This window comes from Cavia porcellus, unplaced genomic scaffold (assembly GCF_034190915.1).
Source record: "Cavia porcellus strain 051 isolate PalLab524CR breed Dunkin Hartley unplaced genomic scaffold, mCavPor4.1 scaffold_6, whole genome shotgun sequence".
Taxonomy (NCBI): Eukaryota; Metazoa; Chordata; class Mammalia; order Rodentia; family Caviidae; genus Cavia; species Cavia porcellus.
The window spans coordinates 99849803-99866350 of record NW_026947489.1 but is presented as its reverse complement, the minus strand read 5'-3'; the positions used below and the strand labels follow the sequence as shown (position 1 = coordinate 99866350).

At 41.8% G+C, this 16548-nt stretch overlaps 1 protein-coding gene across 2 annotated transcripts in view; it reads right to left on the bottom strand.

Annotated features, from left to right (window-relative positions):
• Positions 1 to 7282, bottom strand: part of Rras2 (RAS related 2) — a 62274-nt gene extending 54992 nt beyond the window's left edge. The window contains exon 1 of one of the 2 annotated variants that reach the window (XM_063251864.1): positions 6881 to 7282. In XM_063251864.1, the coding sequence (XP_063107934.1) occupies positions 6881 to 6988 (108 nt within the window). In that variant the 5' untranslated portion in view covers positions 6989 to 7282. Of the gene's footprint in view, positions 1 to 6333; positions 6459 to 6880 lie in introns of those variants that run through there. The other variant, XM_063251865.1, reaches the window with a different exon arrangement.
• Between the last annotated feature and the right edge of the window lie 9266 nt (positions 7283 to 16548).

The window sequence follows — 16548 nt, the reverse complement described above, 5'->3', positions numbered from 1 at the left end:
GGAACATACTTTGAGACAATATCCACCTACTCACTTTATCAACTAGTTACAACATCCACTTACGATACCTAATTATTATGACTGCCAAAAGAGTTTCTAATTTCCCTGTTCCTGTACATTCATCTGTCAGTCTGAATTCCTTATTAACAAGTTTCCAATAATTTATCACCATGGAGTCACAGACTCTTACTTTGTTCATGGACAAGAATCACCTGTCTCATTTCAATAATAAACTGACCCCACGGGATCAAATGGACATTCTTTTATCTTGGCTCCCTCCCGTCTCTCGGTCTCCATCACTTTGTCTGCTGAGTACTTCCATATTTTCTGACATTACAAGCTACTCCAAACCCATCTTTAATTTTTTTCCCCCTGGCCCCAGCTCTAAAATCAGACTTCTCCAAGGATTCTTCTAGTAAAATACAGGATTTAGAAACCAAGCTCTGATGAGCCAAGGTGTTAGGTGATCTCTCAACTCCTGTACTAGGGTATCACTGCCTCGGGCCCTATTAGTACAGCTGAAAAGAGGACCTAGAGATGGGTGCATCCATGTCCACACATCTGTGTCCTTTTAAAGTCGTGACTTTATGTTGGGATCTTCAATCTCAAATATCAGCGTTCATTCAAACCTTTGCCCTGCTCTTTCCACCTCTGTAGCTCCCTTCTCTCCAACATTAAGAGGAAAAAAGAAAACATCAACTAGAGTCCAGTGGTTGCGTCAAGTTCTTTCTCTTTATCCTGAGCAAACAGTCCAAATCCTGGGTTCAAAAGTTATCTAAATTAGTTTTCTTCCTTTCACCCACTGAATGTAATCAAGTGATCCATTTGAAATAAGGTTCAGCACCCTTGTCTGCATTTCACCTTAAGATTTTTTTCATCACTTGCTTTTATTACTGGTTTGCTATTTGAATACTGAGTGTGTGAAACATTAACGGTTCCAAAGTCAGAAAACAATTCCCACTCAGCCCCATTGGGTCAATATTCTCTCATGTATACTTGTTTTATTTTGCTGCTGTTCTCTTGAGCAAATAATTTGTATTTTATTTCTTCTTCTATGTATGAGGTACTTTTCAACCTCACGTTTTTCCCTGAACACTACCTTAGCACCCCACAGTGTACTGAGACCTTTCTCATATTTTTACTGTTGCATAATGCTCCACTGAGTGAATCTATCTTATGGTATTAGACAAGTAGCTTCTAATTTTTCCAATTACAAACAATGCCACAGCTTCACACATGTGTATTCTCATGTTGTTCAAAGTGTACCTTCTCAAGGTAAACTCTGAGACTTAGGAGGGTTAAGTCAAAGGGTAAACAAGTATATAATCAAACATCTATCTATATCTCCTAGTAAAGTACACAGGGAAAAACATATCACTTGTTAGTCTTACCCACTCTACAAAAAAAATGCATAGCCTGAACTTAATCATGAAGAAACATCAGTCAAATTCAAATAGACAGCACTCTAGAAATCACTAGTCTGTACTCTGAAACAAGGTTAAAAAAATTGTTCCATGTCAAAGGTGATGGGGCTATAACCTGCACTGTGTAATCTTTTCTTTTACTATAAAAGGCATTATGGAGAAAATCGGCAAAATCCATAGGTATTTCTGGTTGGAGTTACAATACTGTTAAATATCCTTGTTCTTATAAAATATATGCAGTGTACTTAAAGATTGGGTGAAGACACACGGTCTTCAATTTACACTCCAATGATTTTTTTAATGTGTACAGATTGGAGGAATAAAGCAAACATGGCAGAATGTTACCATTTGGAAATATGGACACGATATCAGCTATCAATTTCACATATTCATCATCGTTGCACTGAGCATTTACTTACATATATGGAGTTCTTTTTTCCTAGGGGAGGAAAAAAATCATATAAAATGACAATCATAAGCTTGTTGGCAATATTAAAGTAACATACACCAACAATAAACTGACGATATGTGAATTAAAATATTTAATGTTTTTGAGGCTTGTAATCACCACAGTTTTTACAAAACCTAAACTATAACTTACAAGACACCAAGAAACTCAGTCTAATTATGTTTCCATAATTCTTTGTTTTTGTCAGTCTTCAATTTCTTTTGTTTTTTTGTTTGTTTGTTTGGTTGGTTGGTTGGTTTTGGTAACAGGACTGGAATTCAGGACCCTGCACTTGCCAGGCAGGCGCTGCACTGCTGAGCTCAATGTCCAGTCCCTTCTTTGTTTCTCTGACCACATTTTTCTTTATAAAACAAACCAAAAACAAAGGCCCATCAAGGACATTCGTTTAAACTTAAGTTTCAATCCCAGATACAGATTCAACGGGCTGGATGCCAAAGTCATGTAACATCAAGCCCTTTCTTTCAAGATTCAACAACTCCAGCAAGGCTGAACTGTGAAGAAAACTTCTTAGGCTGTGGCAAGGATGGCCCCAGTACCAGCGGTCCAGAAGGCTGAGCCAGGCTGCAAGCTCAGCCCAGGCAACACAGCAAGGTCACCTAACGTACACACATGGACAAAGACTCCTACCCATTTTACTAGCTTCTTTTCAACATACAGAAAAACATACAATAAATATACAAAGAAGTTTAAGGTAGACATCCTGAGCTAGAATTTCCCTATGGTTCTTCTGACAAAAGCAGCACTCTCTGTATTAAAAAAAAAAAAAAAAAAAAAAAGAAAGAAAGAAAATGTTCTTATCGCTGCAAGCTCCTCAAGACCATTTCAACTGTAACCAGAGTAAGTAAACCTGTAGTACTAACAGCACTGAGAGAAGTGTCTTATTTTTCAACACTAGCAATTCATTTGTAAATTATTGTATTCTCAAAAACATAAAACAATTTGGAAAGAAAAAAGCCTAGTTTTCAATTATGATCAAGTTAACAGCTGAGATGCTTTCAAATTGCAGGAAGAGTCCTCCAGACAGCGATGGAATGGCCACTCAGGAATATAAACTCAGAACCTTGGTACGCAAATCAAGTACCTGTCAACACAAGTAAGGGAGTCTTGACATCTCCCTAGGATCTCTGCCCCAGGAAAGACAATGAAAAGGCACTCAGCAAAAGACAAACTCTTCTAGGCAAAAAAAGCAGTTATCTGAGTTAGGTCCAGACCAGCAGGTTTTTAAGACTGACAAAAACTCAAGAGGTGAGGGAATAGCCAACTCCTACACAGCTCAAAAGCTGGCACACTGACGAATAAAAAAGACACCAAAGAACAGAAACTGGGAAATCGTTCTCTTTCAATTTGCAAAGCACATATACCTTTGGCTTAAGAGTTGCCAGATAAAGCAATAACCTACAGCACCAATGGTTATTCCATTATTTTGTTTTCCTTCGTTTTGTTGCCAGCAATTGAAACCTGGGCCTGGCAGATGCTAAGCACACGCTCTACTACTGAGCTAAGTACTCTAGTCCTATCACTTAATGTCAACTCCTAACTGATGAAAACCTGCTTACCCAAACTTAGGGAGGAAATTAACATGCATCACCTAAACACAATGCAGCAGTGAGGAGGGTAAGCATGGAGCTGGGGGGACTTAAAATTACAGATAGTTTGCTGAGGAAAAACGACAAAACTGCAAATTTTGTTTCAGGAAGATCAAGATTGTGAAGTATGACATCACTTAAAAACAGGTAACAGTTATTATCTACTTACACAGCTGATGGCACTGTGCTAAATGACTTGTAGGCATTATTTTATTTATTTGAAAAACCCTATGGGTGCTGTTATTCTCTTTTCAAATGGGAAACTGAGGCTTTAGGGAACCATGAGAAACTTGATCACAGACACGTAACTAATTAAGAAAGAATCGTAGAAATATAAAGGTGCAGAGATTCATTTGACCAAATTCTGTATCTTATGGAGAAGAAACTGAACCCCCAAAAGAGATTAGACACTAAAATACTACCAGTCACCTAGGTAAGAAGACCGTGCCATGTACATCTCTCCCCTCCACTCCACATAGCATCAAAATTGTGTCCTAACTTGAGTTTAACAGAACTTCAAATGTTTTTCAAAAAATTACGAGCAGGCGGATCACGTGTACACATATAGTCTTAATAAACTTTTTTAATCACATACTTTGATTTGTAGTATTCATTTTTACAGTAGAAAGGTATCTCAATTTAATAATTTCCTAATTTTGATGCCCCTCATACGCACAAAAGGTAATAACTAAATATAAGGACAAAGAAAGGCAAGGCTAAAGGCAAAGTTCCTTTGAAAATTTTCATTTCCAAATTTATTAATTTTTTCTGCTCAAGATAACATAATTTAAAAAATGTTGAAAGCTATAAAAACACTGTAATGTTTCAGGAGTCTCAAAAAAAAATATGGTATTATGCCACCCTGATCTCCTAGGAGAACCAAACTGTTACACAGTCAAAACAGAATGAAATTTAACTCCCCCAGAGTCAGACAGTAAACAATAAGTCTATTAAGTGATGATAAAGTCACTTTAATTCCGTTACCTAAGAGTAAAAAAACACAACTATGCAGCCATACTATGCACTACACCGTCCTAAGTCCTTGACAATGTTAACTCAGTTCATTTTCACACCTACACACAGCATACTACATCTGTCCAGTTTACAGATGAGCAAAGCTAAGGTACAGAAGTCGAATGGATTGCTAAGAGGAGCACGGACCAAGTGGCAGGTCTGAGTCTCTATCCAGGTGATCTGTTTCCGTGCTGGCCAGAAAACCTTCACTTCAGCGCCTCTTCTCCTGTTTTATTGGCCCCTGTCACCGAGCCCTATCCCACTCCCCCAACCCCATCCCACCTGCCATTTCTCTCTAACCTACCAGTGTGATATTTCATTCCCCTCCTCACCAAGCCTACCTACACTTTTGGTTATTTGTGATGTTGGGGATCGAATCCAGGACCTCGCATATACCAGGCAACCGTTCTACAACTAAGCTACATCACTGGCCCCAACGCGCTTTCACAAATCCTTCCCACAGTGGCTTTTCCAAATGTAAATTCCTTTTGCATTTCAACATGTTACAGAACTGTACATATGCACTTACAAAAATGGCTACCACTAACGCTACATATACATGCTAGATAAAATGCCAATCTTTCTCAGAATTTCAATTAGGAAGAAAGTGTAGTGAGACCCATTTTATTGATAAAATTGAGGCTCAGAAAGGCTATATATTTTGGCAACCTTCTCACAGCCAAAAATTGACAGAGTGAAAGACACACACTCAAGTCTGTATGATTCAAAAGCTCCTATCCTTCGTGTATAATATGTACACGTTTCTCAAGGACACATTAGACACACAATTTAAAGTATCCAGCTACTACACTATTCATAAAAGCAACATTTCCTCAACAAATAAATTCTAGGAAATTTTTTAGGAAGACAACAATGACTATTTCTTAATCTAATACAATTAACCAAAACCAAAGTTCTAATTTTTTTTTAATTATTAACTTTTGAATTCAATTACATTCAGATGGTCCCTCCCTCAAAACAAAACAAAAAAAAAAAAAATGTGATTTAAATCCGTTAGGTAACATTATTCAACAACACTGGAACCCAAGATGATTCTTCCCCCTTCTTGACTACTTCAAACCCTAACCATCAAAAGAGTCACAAAAGACAGGGTTTACTATAAATTGTTTTGCTTTGCCGTCAGTTATTTTAAAAACCTGTCTTGGCCTTAGGGAAATAGCAAGGTGACATAATCCCTGATTCCTTCTGCTACACTTAAACCAATCTCACCTGATTTTTTTTAACCCACTTATGAGCGTATTGTAAATGCTCATTATATAAACATCCCCTCTTCCTGGATACAAAGGTTCTAGCAGCAGTATTTTAATCTCGTGGACTATTGTAACAGCCCAAACAATAACGAACAGATGAAACAAATCTGAAAAATTTTTCACCATCAGTACTGGATGAAATACAAACAGCTGTTACCTGAGAGAACAGGTTACTATGCTTTCCACAGCATATGCCACACCTTTTAGGTTGACAAAAGCAGGAACCCATCTGGCTTTTCTTTTTTAAAATCACAGAAAAGATCTAAGCCTCTCACCAAGAACAAATTCTAAGCATGAAGAATTCAACCTCCTCCTCCTCCTCTAACACATTCTGCCTTCTCCCCAACACCAGCAACCACAGAGGGGTAGGAGTGGGGCGAGGATACAGAACGCCCAACTCGGCTGACTAGCCGGGCTCACCCCAAACTTCACCTTGGCACGGCGAGAAGCAGGAAGGCACTAGCTATTCCTAGGAAACGTTTCTCGCCCGAATCAAAGCACATTTTTAACTTCCTCGAAGCCACCATTTCCCTGGAGCATTATCAAACACTCCCACCCGGACATATTACCTAAGAGACTACTTGTAAACCAAGCGCAAACACAAAGAAAAAACACCCCAGCTCGAAGCGGGCAGCTCGGACTCGCCCGGCGCGCGGAGCCCGGGGACGGCGCGGAGACCGATCGCCCCGACGGCGGCTGCACTCGCAGCGCGCGGGGTCCGGGTCCGGGTCCGGGTCCGGGTCCCGGTCTAGGTCCGGCTCCGGGTCGGGTCCGCGCCCTCGCCCGGGCCCGCGGGGCAGGAAGCCCGGCGCGGCTACGCCGCCGCTCCCGGGGGGCTCCGGCCTCGCTAGCTCGGAGCGATAAGGTGGGACGCGCTTCCCACCCCTGGCGGCTCCGCCCTCCCGGCCGCATTCCTGAGAAGCCCTAGTCCCGGACGCCGCGCCGGGCGCAGGGGGGCAGGGGCGCGGCGCCGCAGCCGCGGGGCAGAGCCCAGAGCCGGCCCGCGTCCCCCGGGCCCCGGTCTGCGCGGCGCCTCCGGGGCGGGGTCGCGGCGGCCGCCCACCACAGGTAGCGCGAGCCCGCCGCCGCCGCCGCCCTCAGGCCCGCTCCCCGCACCTGGATGAACTGGATGGTGAGCGCCGACTTGCCCACGCCGCCCCCGCCGACCACCACGAGCCGGTACTTCTCCTGGCCGGAGCCGTCCCGCCAGCCGGCCGCAGCCATGGGGACGCCGCGAGCCCAGCCCGGCCGCGCCGCGCCGCCGCCGCCCGCCCTAGGCCCGGCTCCGGGGACGTGTGCGACCGGCGGGCTGCGGGCGAGCGGCCGGGCGGGGGTCGCCGGTGCCGGCGCTGCCGAGAGGGCCGGGGACGCGCAGCTGCGCGGTGCCTGAGACGGGCCGGGTACCGCCGAGGCGCGGAGGCGCGGGCTGAGCGCGGGGCCAGGGACGGCAGCGGCCGGGGCGCGCTCCTCTACGCTCCGCCGCAGCGCCTGCCGCACGCAGCCTCCAGCGCCGCTACAAATGGCCGTCTGGGGGCCGGGCCGCCGGGTGGAGGTGCTGCATATGCATGAGGGGGCGGGGCGCGGCCGCGCCCGCCGGGCTCGGAGCAATCCCGGGCCGACCAGGGCTGTGGACCCCACGGACGCGCGGTCCGCGTGCTCGCCGGGGAGTGCGCGCGCGAGGCAGGGTAGCAGTGGGTGTCGGGGCACTGGGCAGAAGACAGTAAATGAGACGGTGTGTGACCATAATTGCATATGTCAGGGATTATGTGGATGAAAAATAACGCCATGTGACCGCGTGTTTGAAAAATAGAACTGTTGTAATATTAGCTCAACTTGTAGGAGAGAAAATCCTTGTTCTAGTGCAGATGGTGACCAGGCTTGTGTTAAAAAAAAAAAAATATGTATGCAGCCATAATTGAGGATTAGAGCTGTCATGGTAATTGTGTGATGGGCTACTGGTGGTGACAATGTGTGAGGAATGTGACAATGACCGAGCAAGGGAAATAAATCACAGCGATGCAGCTTACGTGGAAAAGAGTGAATGTGACAGGTTTTTGTGTGTGTTGCTGCAGTGTCTCTGTGGCTGTGTTTATATGAGAAATGTGTGGTAACTTGCCCCTAAGGAGTGTGAGTGCAGGAGATGTAGTGGTGCTTAGTGACAAACCACTAACAGGCATTGTGCTGCACGCTAGGGATACTTTTGTGCACTTGTGTCCCTGCCCTTAGGAAGCTTAGAGTCCAATGGAGACAACCAGGACAAACGGACACTTTATACGGCTCGATGATAAGAGCTAAAACTACAGAAGCAACATGTGGACCCAGAGAGAAACCTTCATCTCAGAGTTGGGTGATCGGGAAGAGCTTCCTGAAAGACCTGAAAAATAGACACTATAGATACCTAAGTAATCGTGGGGGGGGAGTATTACAGTTCTGTATCCATCCTTGCTATGAGAAACAAAAAAAGTCTGATTACCACGTGGAGACATGCCAGTCAAAAGTCTCCCAGAACCAGATGACCAGCATCTCCTGCCAGCCACACTTCTATGACACCCAGCCCTACCCAGCCCTACCCAGCCTTCAGATGATACAGCCTCTGCTGGCATCCAACTGCAACTGCATGACAGACCCCAAAAGAGAACTCCTCGGCTCAGTCCTTGCTGAATTCCTGACTCACAAAATTACGAGCAAAATAAACTCTGTGTGTGTGTGTGTGTGTGTGTGTGTGTGTGTGTGTGGTGTGTTGCTGGGGATGAAACTCAGCGCCTCATGCATGATAGACACAAATTCTACTACTAAACCACACCTCCAATCCTAACAGCATTTTTTGAGTATTTGTTACACTAAAATAATAGCTCACAAAGCTTCGAACACAGATATTACCCACGTGAACAAAGGAAGAAGAGAAAAAAAAGAGGAACCTGTATCAACCAGAAGTCCTCAAAAGAGACATATGTTTTCCATAATGCCTATTAGTGTGAAAATTTCTTATAAGCCTTCAAGACAAAAGATGCCCGAAAAGTCTTTCTGTCAGGAAGACTTAGAAATGAGATCAAATCTCAAGAATATATAAATGAAACAAAATACCTCCTGAGAAAAGTAAGGGGGAACCAAAAATATCTATATGCACCACAACCTTTTAGGTTCAGGGAAATCAAGTATTGGTCCTAAAGCAAGTATTGGTGTTCTGTGATTCTGCATCTGGTGGAAAAACAGTTAAAAGGCCTAACCATCATGCTAGTTCAGCCTAGCATGAAGAAGAGGTAATTATAAATACAAGCTAGTGAGCATATATGTGCCCATTGTCTATACATTTTTCTGGGGGAAAACTCATTTTCAGGAGATCCTATTTCAAGAAACTATATGCTTAGCTAACCTGAGCCCTAACTAAGATTTTCTTCATGCTCTGAACCATTACAATCGCTATGTTAGAACTAATCCAACTCCAAAGTCCAGCTACACACCCATCCTATAGAAAGTGTGTATTGATTACCTGCCAGACATTCATTTCTCCACCCTCTTTCACATATTGCAGTAGTCTTCTTATCCTCAGGGCATACACTCCAACAACCCCTGCAGATTCTCCAGCCTGAACTCTGGAGCACAACAAACCTTGTTTCTATGTCCTGGGGAGGACAGAGCATGATAGGGTGAGATTTCATCATGCTACCTGAAACAGCATGTAATTTAAAACTTACAATATTTGTTTCTGGAGTTTTTCATTTAATATTTCCTGATTGACCATAGGTAACTGAAACCATGCATGGGGAAGCAGTATGCTATCTCTGAATTCCCTCTCTATAATTTGAGAGTGATTTACCCTCACTCAAGATCTTTTTTTTTTTTATTTTGAAGAGGGTAAAATTAAACAGAACAAAACATCATAAGAAAGCAATGTAAGAGACAGATTTCAAAGTAAGACAACAGGAGAACGTCACTATCACATTGTCTCTTGTTTTCTTCCAAATAGTTGTCCATATCTTCACATATAATGAATTCATACAAAACAAAGTAGTATTAAACTGATCAGAACAGGATGATGAAGGCATTTTAGGTGGGTTGCCATAATGTCTCTGGTTCTCTTCAAAATAGCTGTCCATACCTTCATGTATGTTGAAATTAAGCAATACAAAACAGACTAAAATCACTTGAACAAAAAATAATAGTATTGCTAGATTTCACAGCATGACGCTATAGAATCAGCACTGGGTACCTTAGTGTCTCTTTTTTTTTTTTTTTCAAAATATCTCTTCATGTCATTGTGTATTATATAATCGATTCTCATAAGCTGTTTAGGAGAAGTTCTGTGCATACATAAATCTCTACATGTATACCTATCCTTTCTGTATTAGAGGGAAAAACAAAACCAAAACAAGACAAAACAAAACAAATTTTCCTAAGTAAAACACAAAATGAAAAAGACAAACAACAATAGTAAATACCCCAGAACACTGACAATATAGGCCTTCAAAAACAAGGTGGAAGGAGCATAACTAGGGTTGTTATTTTACATAATGATCTTCAAGAGTTCCTCAGATCACCATACAATAATACGCACAATTGTTCCAATCCTATAAATGTAAACTATTTTGTTCCAAGAACTTATAGAATTTATAGGACAATCATCTTAGTTATCCTAAGTGTATTTATATAATTTTAGATTATTTGTCCTTTTCCCTTCCTTTTTCTTTTTCCTCATTTTCCCTGAGATATTATTTTTCCCCTTTAAGCAGATTCTTATCCTTTCATTGTATTTATTGAGTTTTTGTATCTTATGTATTCTTACCATTTCTTACACGAGGGAGACTGCATGGTATTTACACATGTGAGTTTGATTTATTTCACTTATGAGTATGGTCCCGAGTTGTATCCATTATAAATATCTCAATGTGATCATTCTTTATAGCAGAGTAGTACTCCATTGTATAAAAATACCACATCTTTTTTATCCATTCCTCAGTTGATTTAGGTTGTTTCCAAGACATGACTATTACAAATTGTGCTGCTATAACATGGGTGCACATGTATCACTGATATGATGTTTTCATTTCTTCTGGGAATATGCCCAGAAGTGGAATAGCTAGGTTAAATGGGACCTCCAATCCCAGCTTTTTGAGGACTCTCCAGACCTCACTCCAGATCTGAGAGTCAAAGCAAATCCATTTAAGATTATCAGCTTCAACCAGGCAAGGTAGCACATGCCTGTAATCCAGCACTTGGAGCCTGAGGCAGGAAGATCACCATGAGTTTGAGGTCAACCTGGGCTGCACAGTGAGTCCAAGGCTAGCCTGAAGTACATAGAAGACCCCTTTTGGAAGAAAAAAAAGTATCAACTTCACTTGCCAATAGCAATTAGTCAAAGGATGATCAGAGGACAAAATCAAAACAATCAGGAATAGATTCAACTGGAGAATCTAAGCTGTAAGAATGCCATCTATAATTTTCACTAAGATGCCACTACACATCCATGAAGATGACTTTAATCAAAAAGACAGATATCGTAAGTGTCGATGAGGATATACAGAAACTAGACACTTCGTGAACTACTAATAGAAATGTAGAACATAGCTGAGCCTGGTGGCATATGCCTATAATCCCAGCACTGGGGAGGCTGAGGCAAGAGGATCATTGCAAGTTTGAGACCAGCCTGGGCTACAAAGTGAGCTCAAGGCCAGCCTAAAATACACAGGGAGACCCTCTATCAAAAAGACAAAAAAAAAAAAAAAAAAAAAAGTAACACAGTATCACTGCTTTAGGAAACTGTTATGGTTTGCATCTAGATGTTCCTGCAAAGCCTCATTGGTGTGGCTTTTCCAGACATGGCTGAATCTAGAGTGTGTGATGCTGGAATTAAGAGTGTGTGATTGGGGGCTGGGGATTTAGCTCAGCGGCATAAGTGCCTGCCTTGCAAGCAGGCAGTCGTGAGTTCGATCCCCAGTACCGGTACAAATGAAAAAGACAAAAAAAAATAAAAAAGAGTGTGTGATTACTAAATCAGTGCACTGATTGGCTTGGCACTACCCTAATCCCAATAGTTTAGATAGAGTATAAAAGGAGCAAAGGAAGCTGCTAAGGTGTCTTGTTGCTGTGCTACCTTCTGCTAACCATGAACTGTTTCTCTTCTGTGATGTCATCCATCTTTGAAGCCAGCTAATTATGGACTGAAACCTCTGCAAACTGGGAGCTAAATAAACCTTTCCTCTTTTAATATTGGGTGTCAGGTATTTTGTTACAGCAATGAGAAAAGTAACTAAGACAGAAACTGTGACAGCTCCTTAAAAGTTTAAATGTATTGAGATTCTTCCCATAAAACACAATTGTACTGCAGTGTCATATCCCCAAGAAATGAAAATAGATGTCCACACAAAATCTTATACATGCATGTCCACTACAACTTATTTATAATGGCCCAATATAAGAAACACTGTTACTGTCCATCAATGATAAATAGTGTCTCAACAAAGAGGAAAGTGACTAAGACAGATACTAGTAACAAGAATGGGACCGTTGCTGTAACACTACATGACTGTGGTTCAGAAACCTTTGCAACAGGTTCAAGGAAGGATTTTTGTTTCAGGGGTTTTGTTTGTTTATTTGCTTTTGAGACAGGGTCTCACTGTGTAGTTTAGGCTGGCCTGGACTCACTATGTAGCCTAGGCTGGCCTTAAACTCACAGTGATCCTCTGCCTCAGCCTCCTGAGAGCTGGGGTTACACCACATTTGGCACCAAAGAAGAAAGATACGGAGATTTTGGCTAGAGAAACAGTCCTAGAATACTATGAGCTGAGCTTGATGGGAGATTCTGGTCAGGACTCAGAGGTCTAGAATGCTGACATAATGCAACCAGAAAAGACCACGCTCAAGAGGTTTCAGATGCAAAGGACTCCATTGGCACCTGGACTCCAGGCCACATGTATTTTGCTTTGGCAGAACATTTGTCTACATTTCATTCATGTCCTGAGGCTGCAGGAGAGTGAGGTTAAAGGTAGCATACTAATTAATCTGCTGGGAAATTTTCAAGGCACCCCAACACTGAGACTATGATATGAATACTGCTCAAGACTTTTAACCAGATTTATTCTGAAAATCAGAACCAAAAATTCCATTTTAAAAGTTTTCAGTTTCATCAGAAAGTGTTGTGTTTAAAAAGATGGCGATAGGAGCCCTAGGTTACTAAAATGATTACCACTAAAAAGAAGGCAAGTACTTTGGATCAGGACAATTGCGGAAAACACTGCTTAAGGGCATGTCAGGAATGAGTAAAATCACATCACTGAAAAAGTGAAAGACTTGGCTTTGAGAAGAGAACCCCAAGGTACTCTGGACTGCTCCAGAATAGCCTCATAGGGAATTTGTTCCAGGTATTAATTTCACAGTGCTACTGCTTGAGCTGGAAGGAGACCTTGGGGTCATCTATGTGGTGCTGGTTTTACAGGCATACAGAATGCAACAGTTACAGGGTCAGGGAAGCTTCCACCCAAATTTCAGGAAAGTCCTAGGAGCCCAGGCAGTGTGTCCCCGACAGGTGAGTGCATGAAGCCGTGGAAAAGAAGTTGAAAGTCTATTTGAGAGCCCAGGAAGTTGAAGAACCCAGGAATGTAGAATATCTGAAGAAAGCCAAAAGGAATGAGCAAAGACAGTGCAAAAAGAAGCCATGAGAAGTACAGCCACCAGCAAAGTGCTACCCAAGCCCTTCAAAGTTGTATCTCACATCTTGCCCTGGGTGCTGGACATGGAGCTACAGGATTTAATGTTTGCCCTGCTGAGTTTCGTTCTTTGCCTTGGTCCCATGCCTTCCCATCTCCTTCTTCCTCCCTTTTGAAATTAGAATTTTATCCTGCATCCATTGTATGTAGGCAATGTTTAACTTCTTTTTGATTTTATAAGAACTTGTAATCAAGAATTTGCCTTGTCTCAAAGGAGACTGTGGCCTTGAACTTTTCAGTAATGCTAGAATTATTAAGACTTAGGTGACTCTTAGAGATGAGCTAAGTGTATTTTGCATAAAGAGATTCATATGAATCTTTTTGGAGTTAGGGGCAGAATGTTGTGTTTATATCTAGAGGTTCCCCCCAAGAGTCTCATGTGCGCATAGGCAGGGCTTTTGAAAGGTAATTAAATTATGGATATGTTACAGCTGACTTGCCAGGAGACCTAAAGGGTTTAATCTCCCCCCCCCACCTAGCTTCTCCCTTGATTCTATTCTTCGTGTGTGCCATGCCACTGTGTCCTACCATGCTGCTTTGGAGCCAGCCAACTATGCACCAAAACCTCTACACACTGAGCCAGAAGAAACTTTTCCTCCTTTAACTTGTGAGTATAGGGTATTGTGTCTCAGTAGCAAATGACCAAAACAGATGGATAATCAAGCGTGGTATACTCATACAATAGAATACTATTCAGCAATAAAAAGGCATAAGGTCACCAATCTTGAAAATATTGTGCTAGGTAAAAGAAGACAAACACAAAAGACGACATTTTATGTGCTTCCATGTATACAAAAGGTTCAAAATAGGCTAATCTAGAAACAGAAAATAGACTGTGGTTGCCAGGTATCACAGCAAATGATAATGAGTAAAGAATTTCGTTTGAGGAGATGAAAGTGTTCCACAATTATAGTGATGTTGACTGCACAGGTTTGTAAATATACTAAAACCCACTGTTTATTTAAAAACACTTTAGGGGATGGGGCAGTAGCTTAGGAGCTAAGTATGTGCTTAGCATGTGTTAGAATTAATATACTGTGTCAACTTCAGCAGTTTAGAAGTTTAACTGAGAGACTTGCAGGGTTCTTACTTTGTAAATATCTTCCTCCTGCCCAAGAGGAGCTCACAGAGATTTTGTGAGCACTACACCCACTGGGGTGGGGGACAGTTTGTGTATATAAGGGAGGAGAAGAGGCTTATTTTCTCTTTTTGCTCTGGTTGCTACCTTGAAGTGTTGCCCCTTGTGCCATGCCACCCTGCCTTGAATCCAGCTGATTGTGGACTGAAATCTCCAGAAATTGTAAGCCAAATAAACCTTTCAGTCCTTTATTTTGTGTGTCAGATTTTTTGTCCCAGCAAGGAAAGAAAAGTAAAAGTAACCAAGACAGCATGTGCAAGGCCCTGGGTTTGATCCTCATTATCAAAAAATAAAGAATAAAAATAAAAATAAATTAGGGCCAGGGACATAGCTCAGCAGCAAAGTGCCTTCCTGGTAAGCATAAGGACCTAAATTCAATTCCCAGTACTAAAAAATAAAAAGAATTTTAATGAATTAATTTTATTATATGTAAATTATATATGAGTAAAACTATGGAAAAAAAAGATACAGTTGCAAGGTTTTATGTGAACTGTGAAGGAACTCACTTTTTACTTTAAAATTTCCCAAGTATCAACTCTATTCCTTTTTTAAAATTTTGATTTAAAACACCGTGTTCAGGAAATAAGAAGCCTACATTCTCTACCTTACCCAGGAATTCTATTCAAAAATCCCTTTTTTCTCTAGAAAATCCCCCCAAAGCCCTCTGCACAAAGATATTGCCCTGCAATACAAATCACAAAAGATACAGAATATGGGGGAGAACTAAGTGTGGTGGCTCAAGCCTGTAATCCAAGATACCCAAGAGGCTAAGGCAGGAGGATCACAAATTCAAACCCAGCCTGGGCCATTTATCAAGACCTTGTCGTCAAAAAATAAATAAATAAAATGCTGTAAATGTATCTCAGTGCTCAAATCTTTGCCTAGAGTAACCTGAGTTCAAGCACCAGAAATACCGAGAGAGACAGAGAGAGAGAGAATTGTTACTTAAACCAATAAAAGTTGAATTTTTAATTTAATCTGAAAAGTTTTCTTCTCAAGTAGCTAGTGGGTAAGAGACAAATCTTCATGAGAAGAATGAGTAGAACCTTGGAAAGAAGGCTAGGAGGAACCATCCTCCCACTCTCTCTACCCAGACCTTACAGGAAAAAAATCCTGTGAGTAGAGAGGAAATTTCTTTCCCAGTATCACCAACAAATTGTCAGCAGGGACTAGAATACTGGTTTCCTGACCCCTTTGCCAGAGTACTTGGTTCCAGACCAAGCTGGGTTTTATCCAGAACCCCAAAGAGTTTCATGGCAGACGGTCAGTGAAGAGAGCTGTTAACCCTACCACTTTATACTTAAGTGGAGCGACTGTCTAGCTAACATATTGCCAAGACATTTCAATGGGCAGATTCAGGTTATTTTTGCTCGGTAGACATTATTTGACCCATTCTTTGATTTTTTTTGTTTTATTTTTTGCATTTCTAGACCAAAAACCCAGGGTCTTGTGCATGCTAGGCAAGTGCGGTATCACTGAGCTACATCCTATAACCCCAGGCATTTAGGAAGATGAGGCAGGAGAAGCCAGTACAACACTGGAACATACGGAGAATTTGTCTCAAAAACAGTAACAACTTTGGACCAAGGATGTAGCTTGGGAGAGACTATGAGCTTTCCTATGTGAGGCCCAGGATTGAATCCTTAGCACAAGAAAAGAAAAGAAGGGGGTGGGAGAGAAAGAAGGAAAAACAATTATAGATCATACCACTACATGCCAATGTTCTTTACATGTCCAAATCCCCTTTAGTTTCTTTTAGTTTCGTGTCTTTTAAAATGAACTAAAAGCCAGAGCTATGACAAACGCCTGCAATTCCAGCTACTCATGAGACTGAGGAAGATTTGTGAAATCCAGGTCAGTGTAGGAAATTTAGCAAGACCCTGTCTGAAAAGATTAGAAAGGGCTAAGGATGTAGTGCAGGAGTAGGATGATTTCCTAGCACG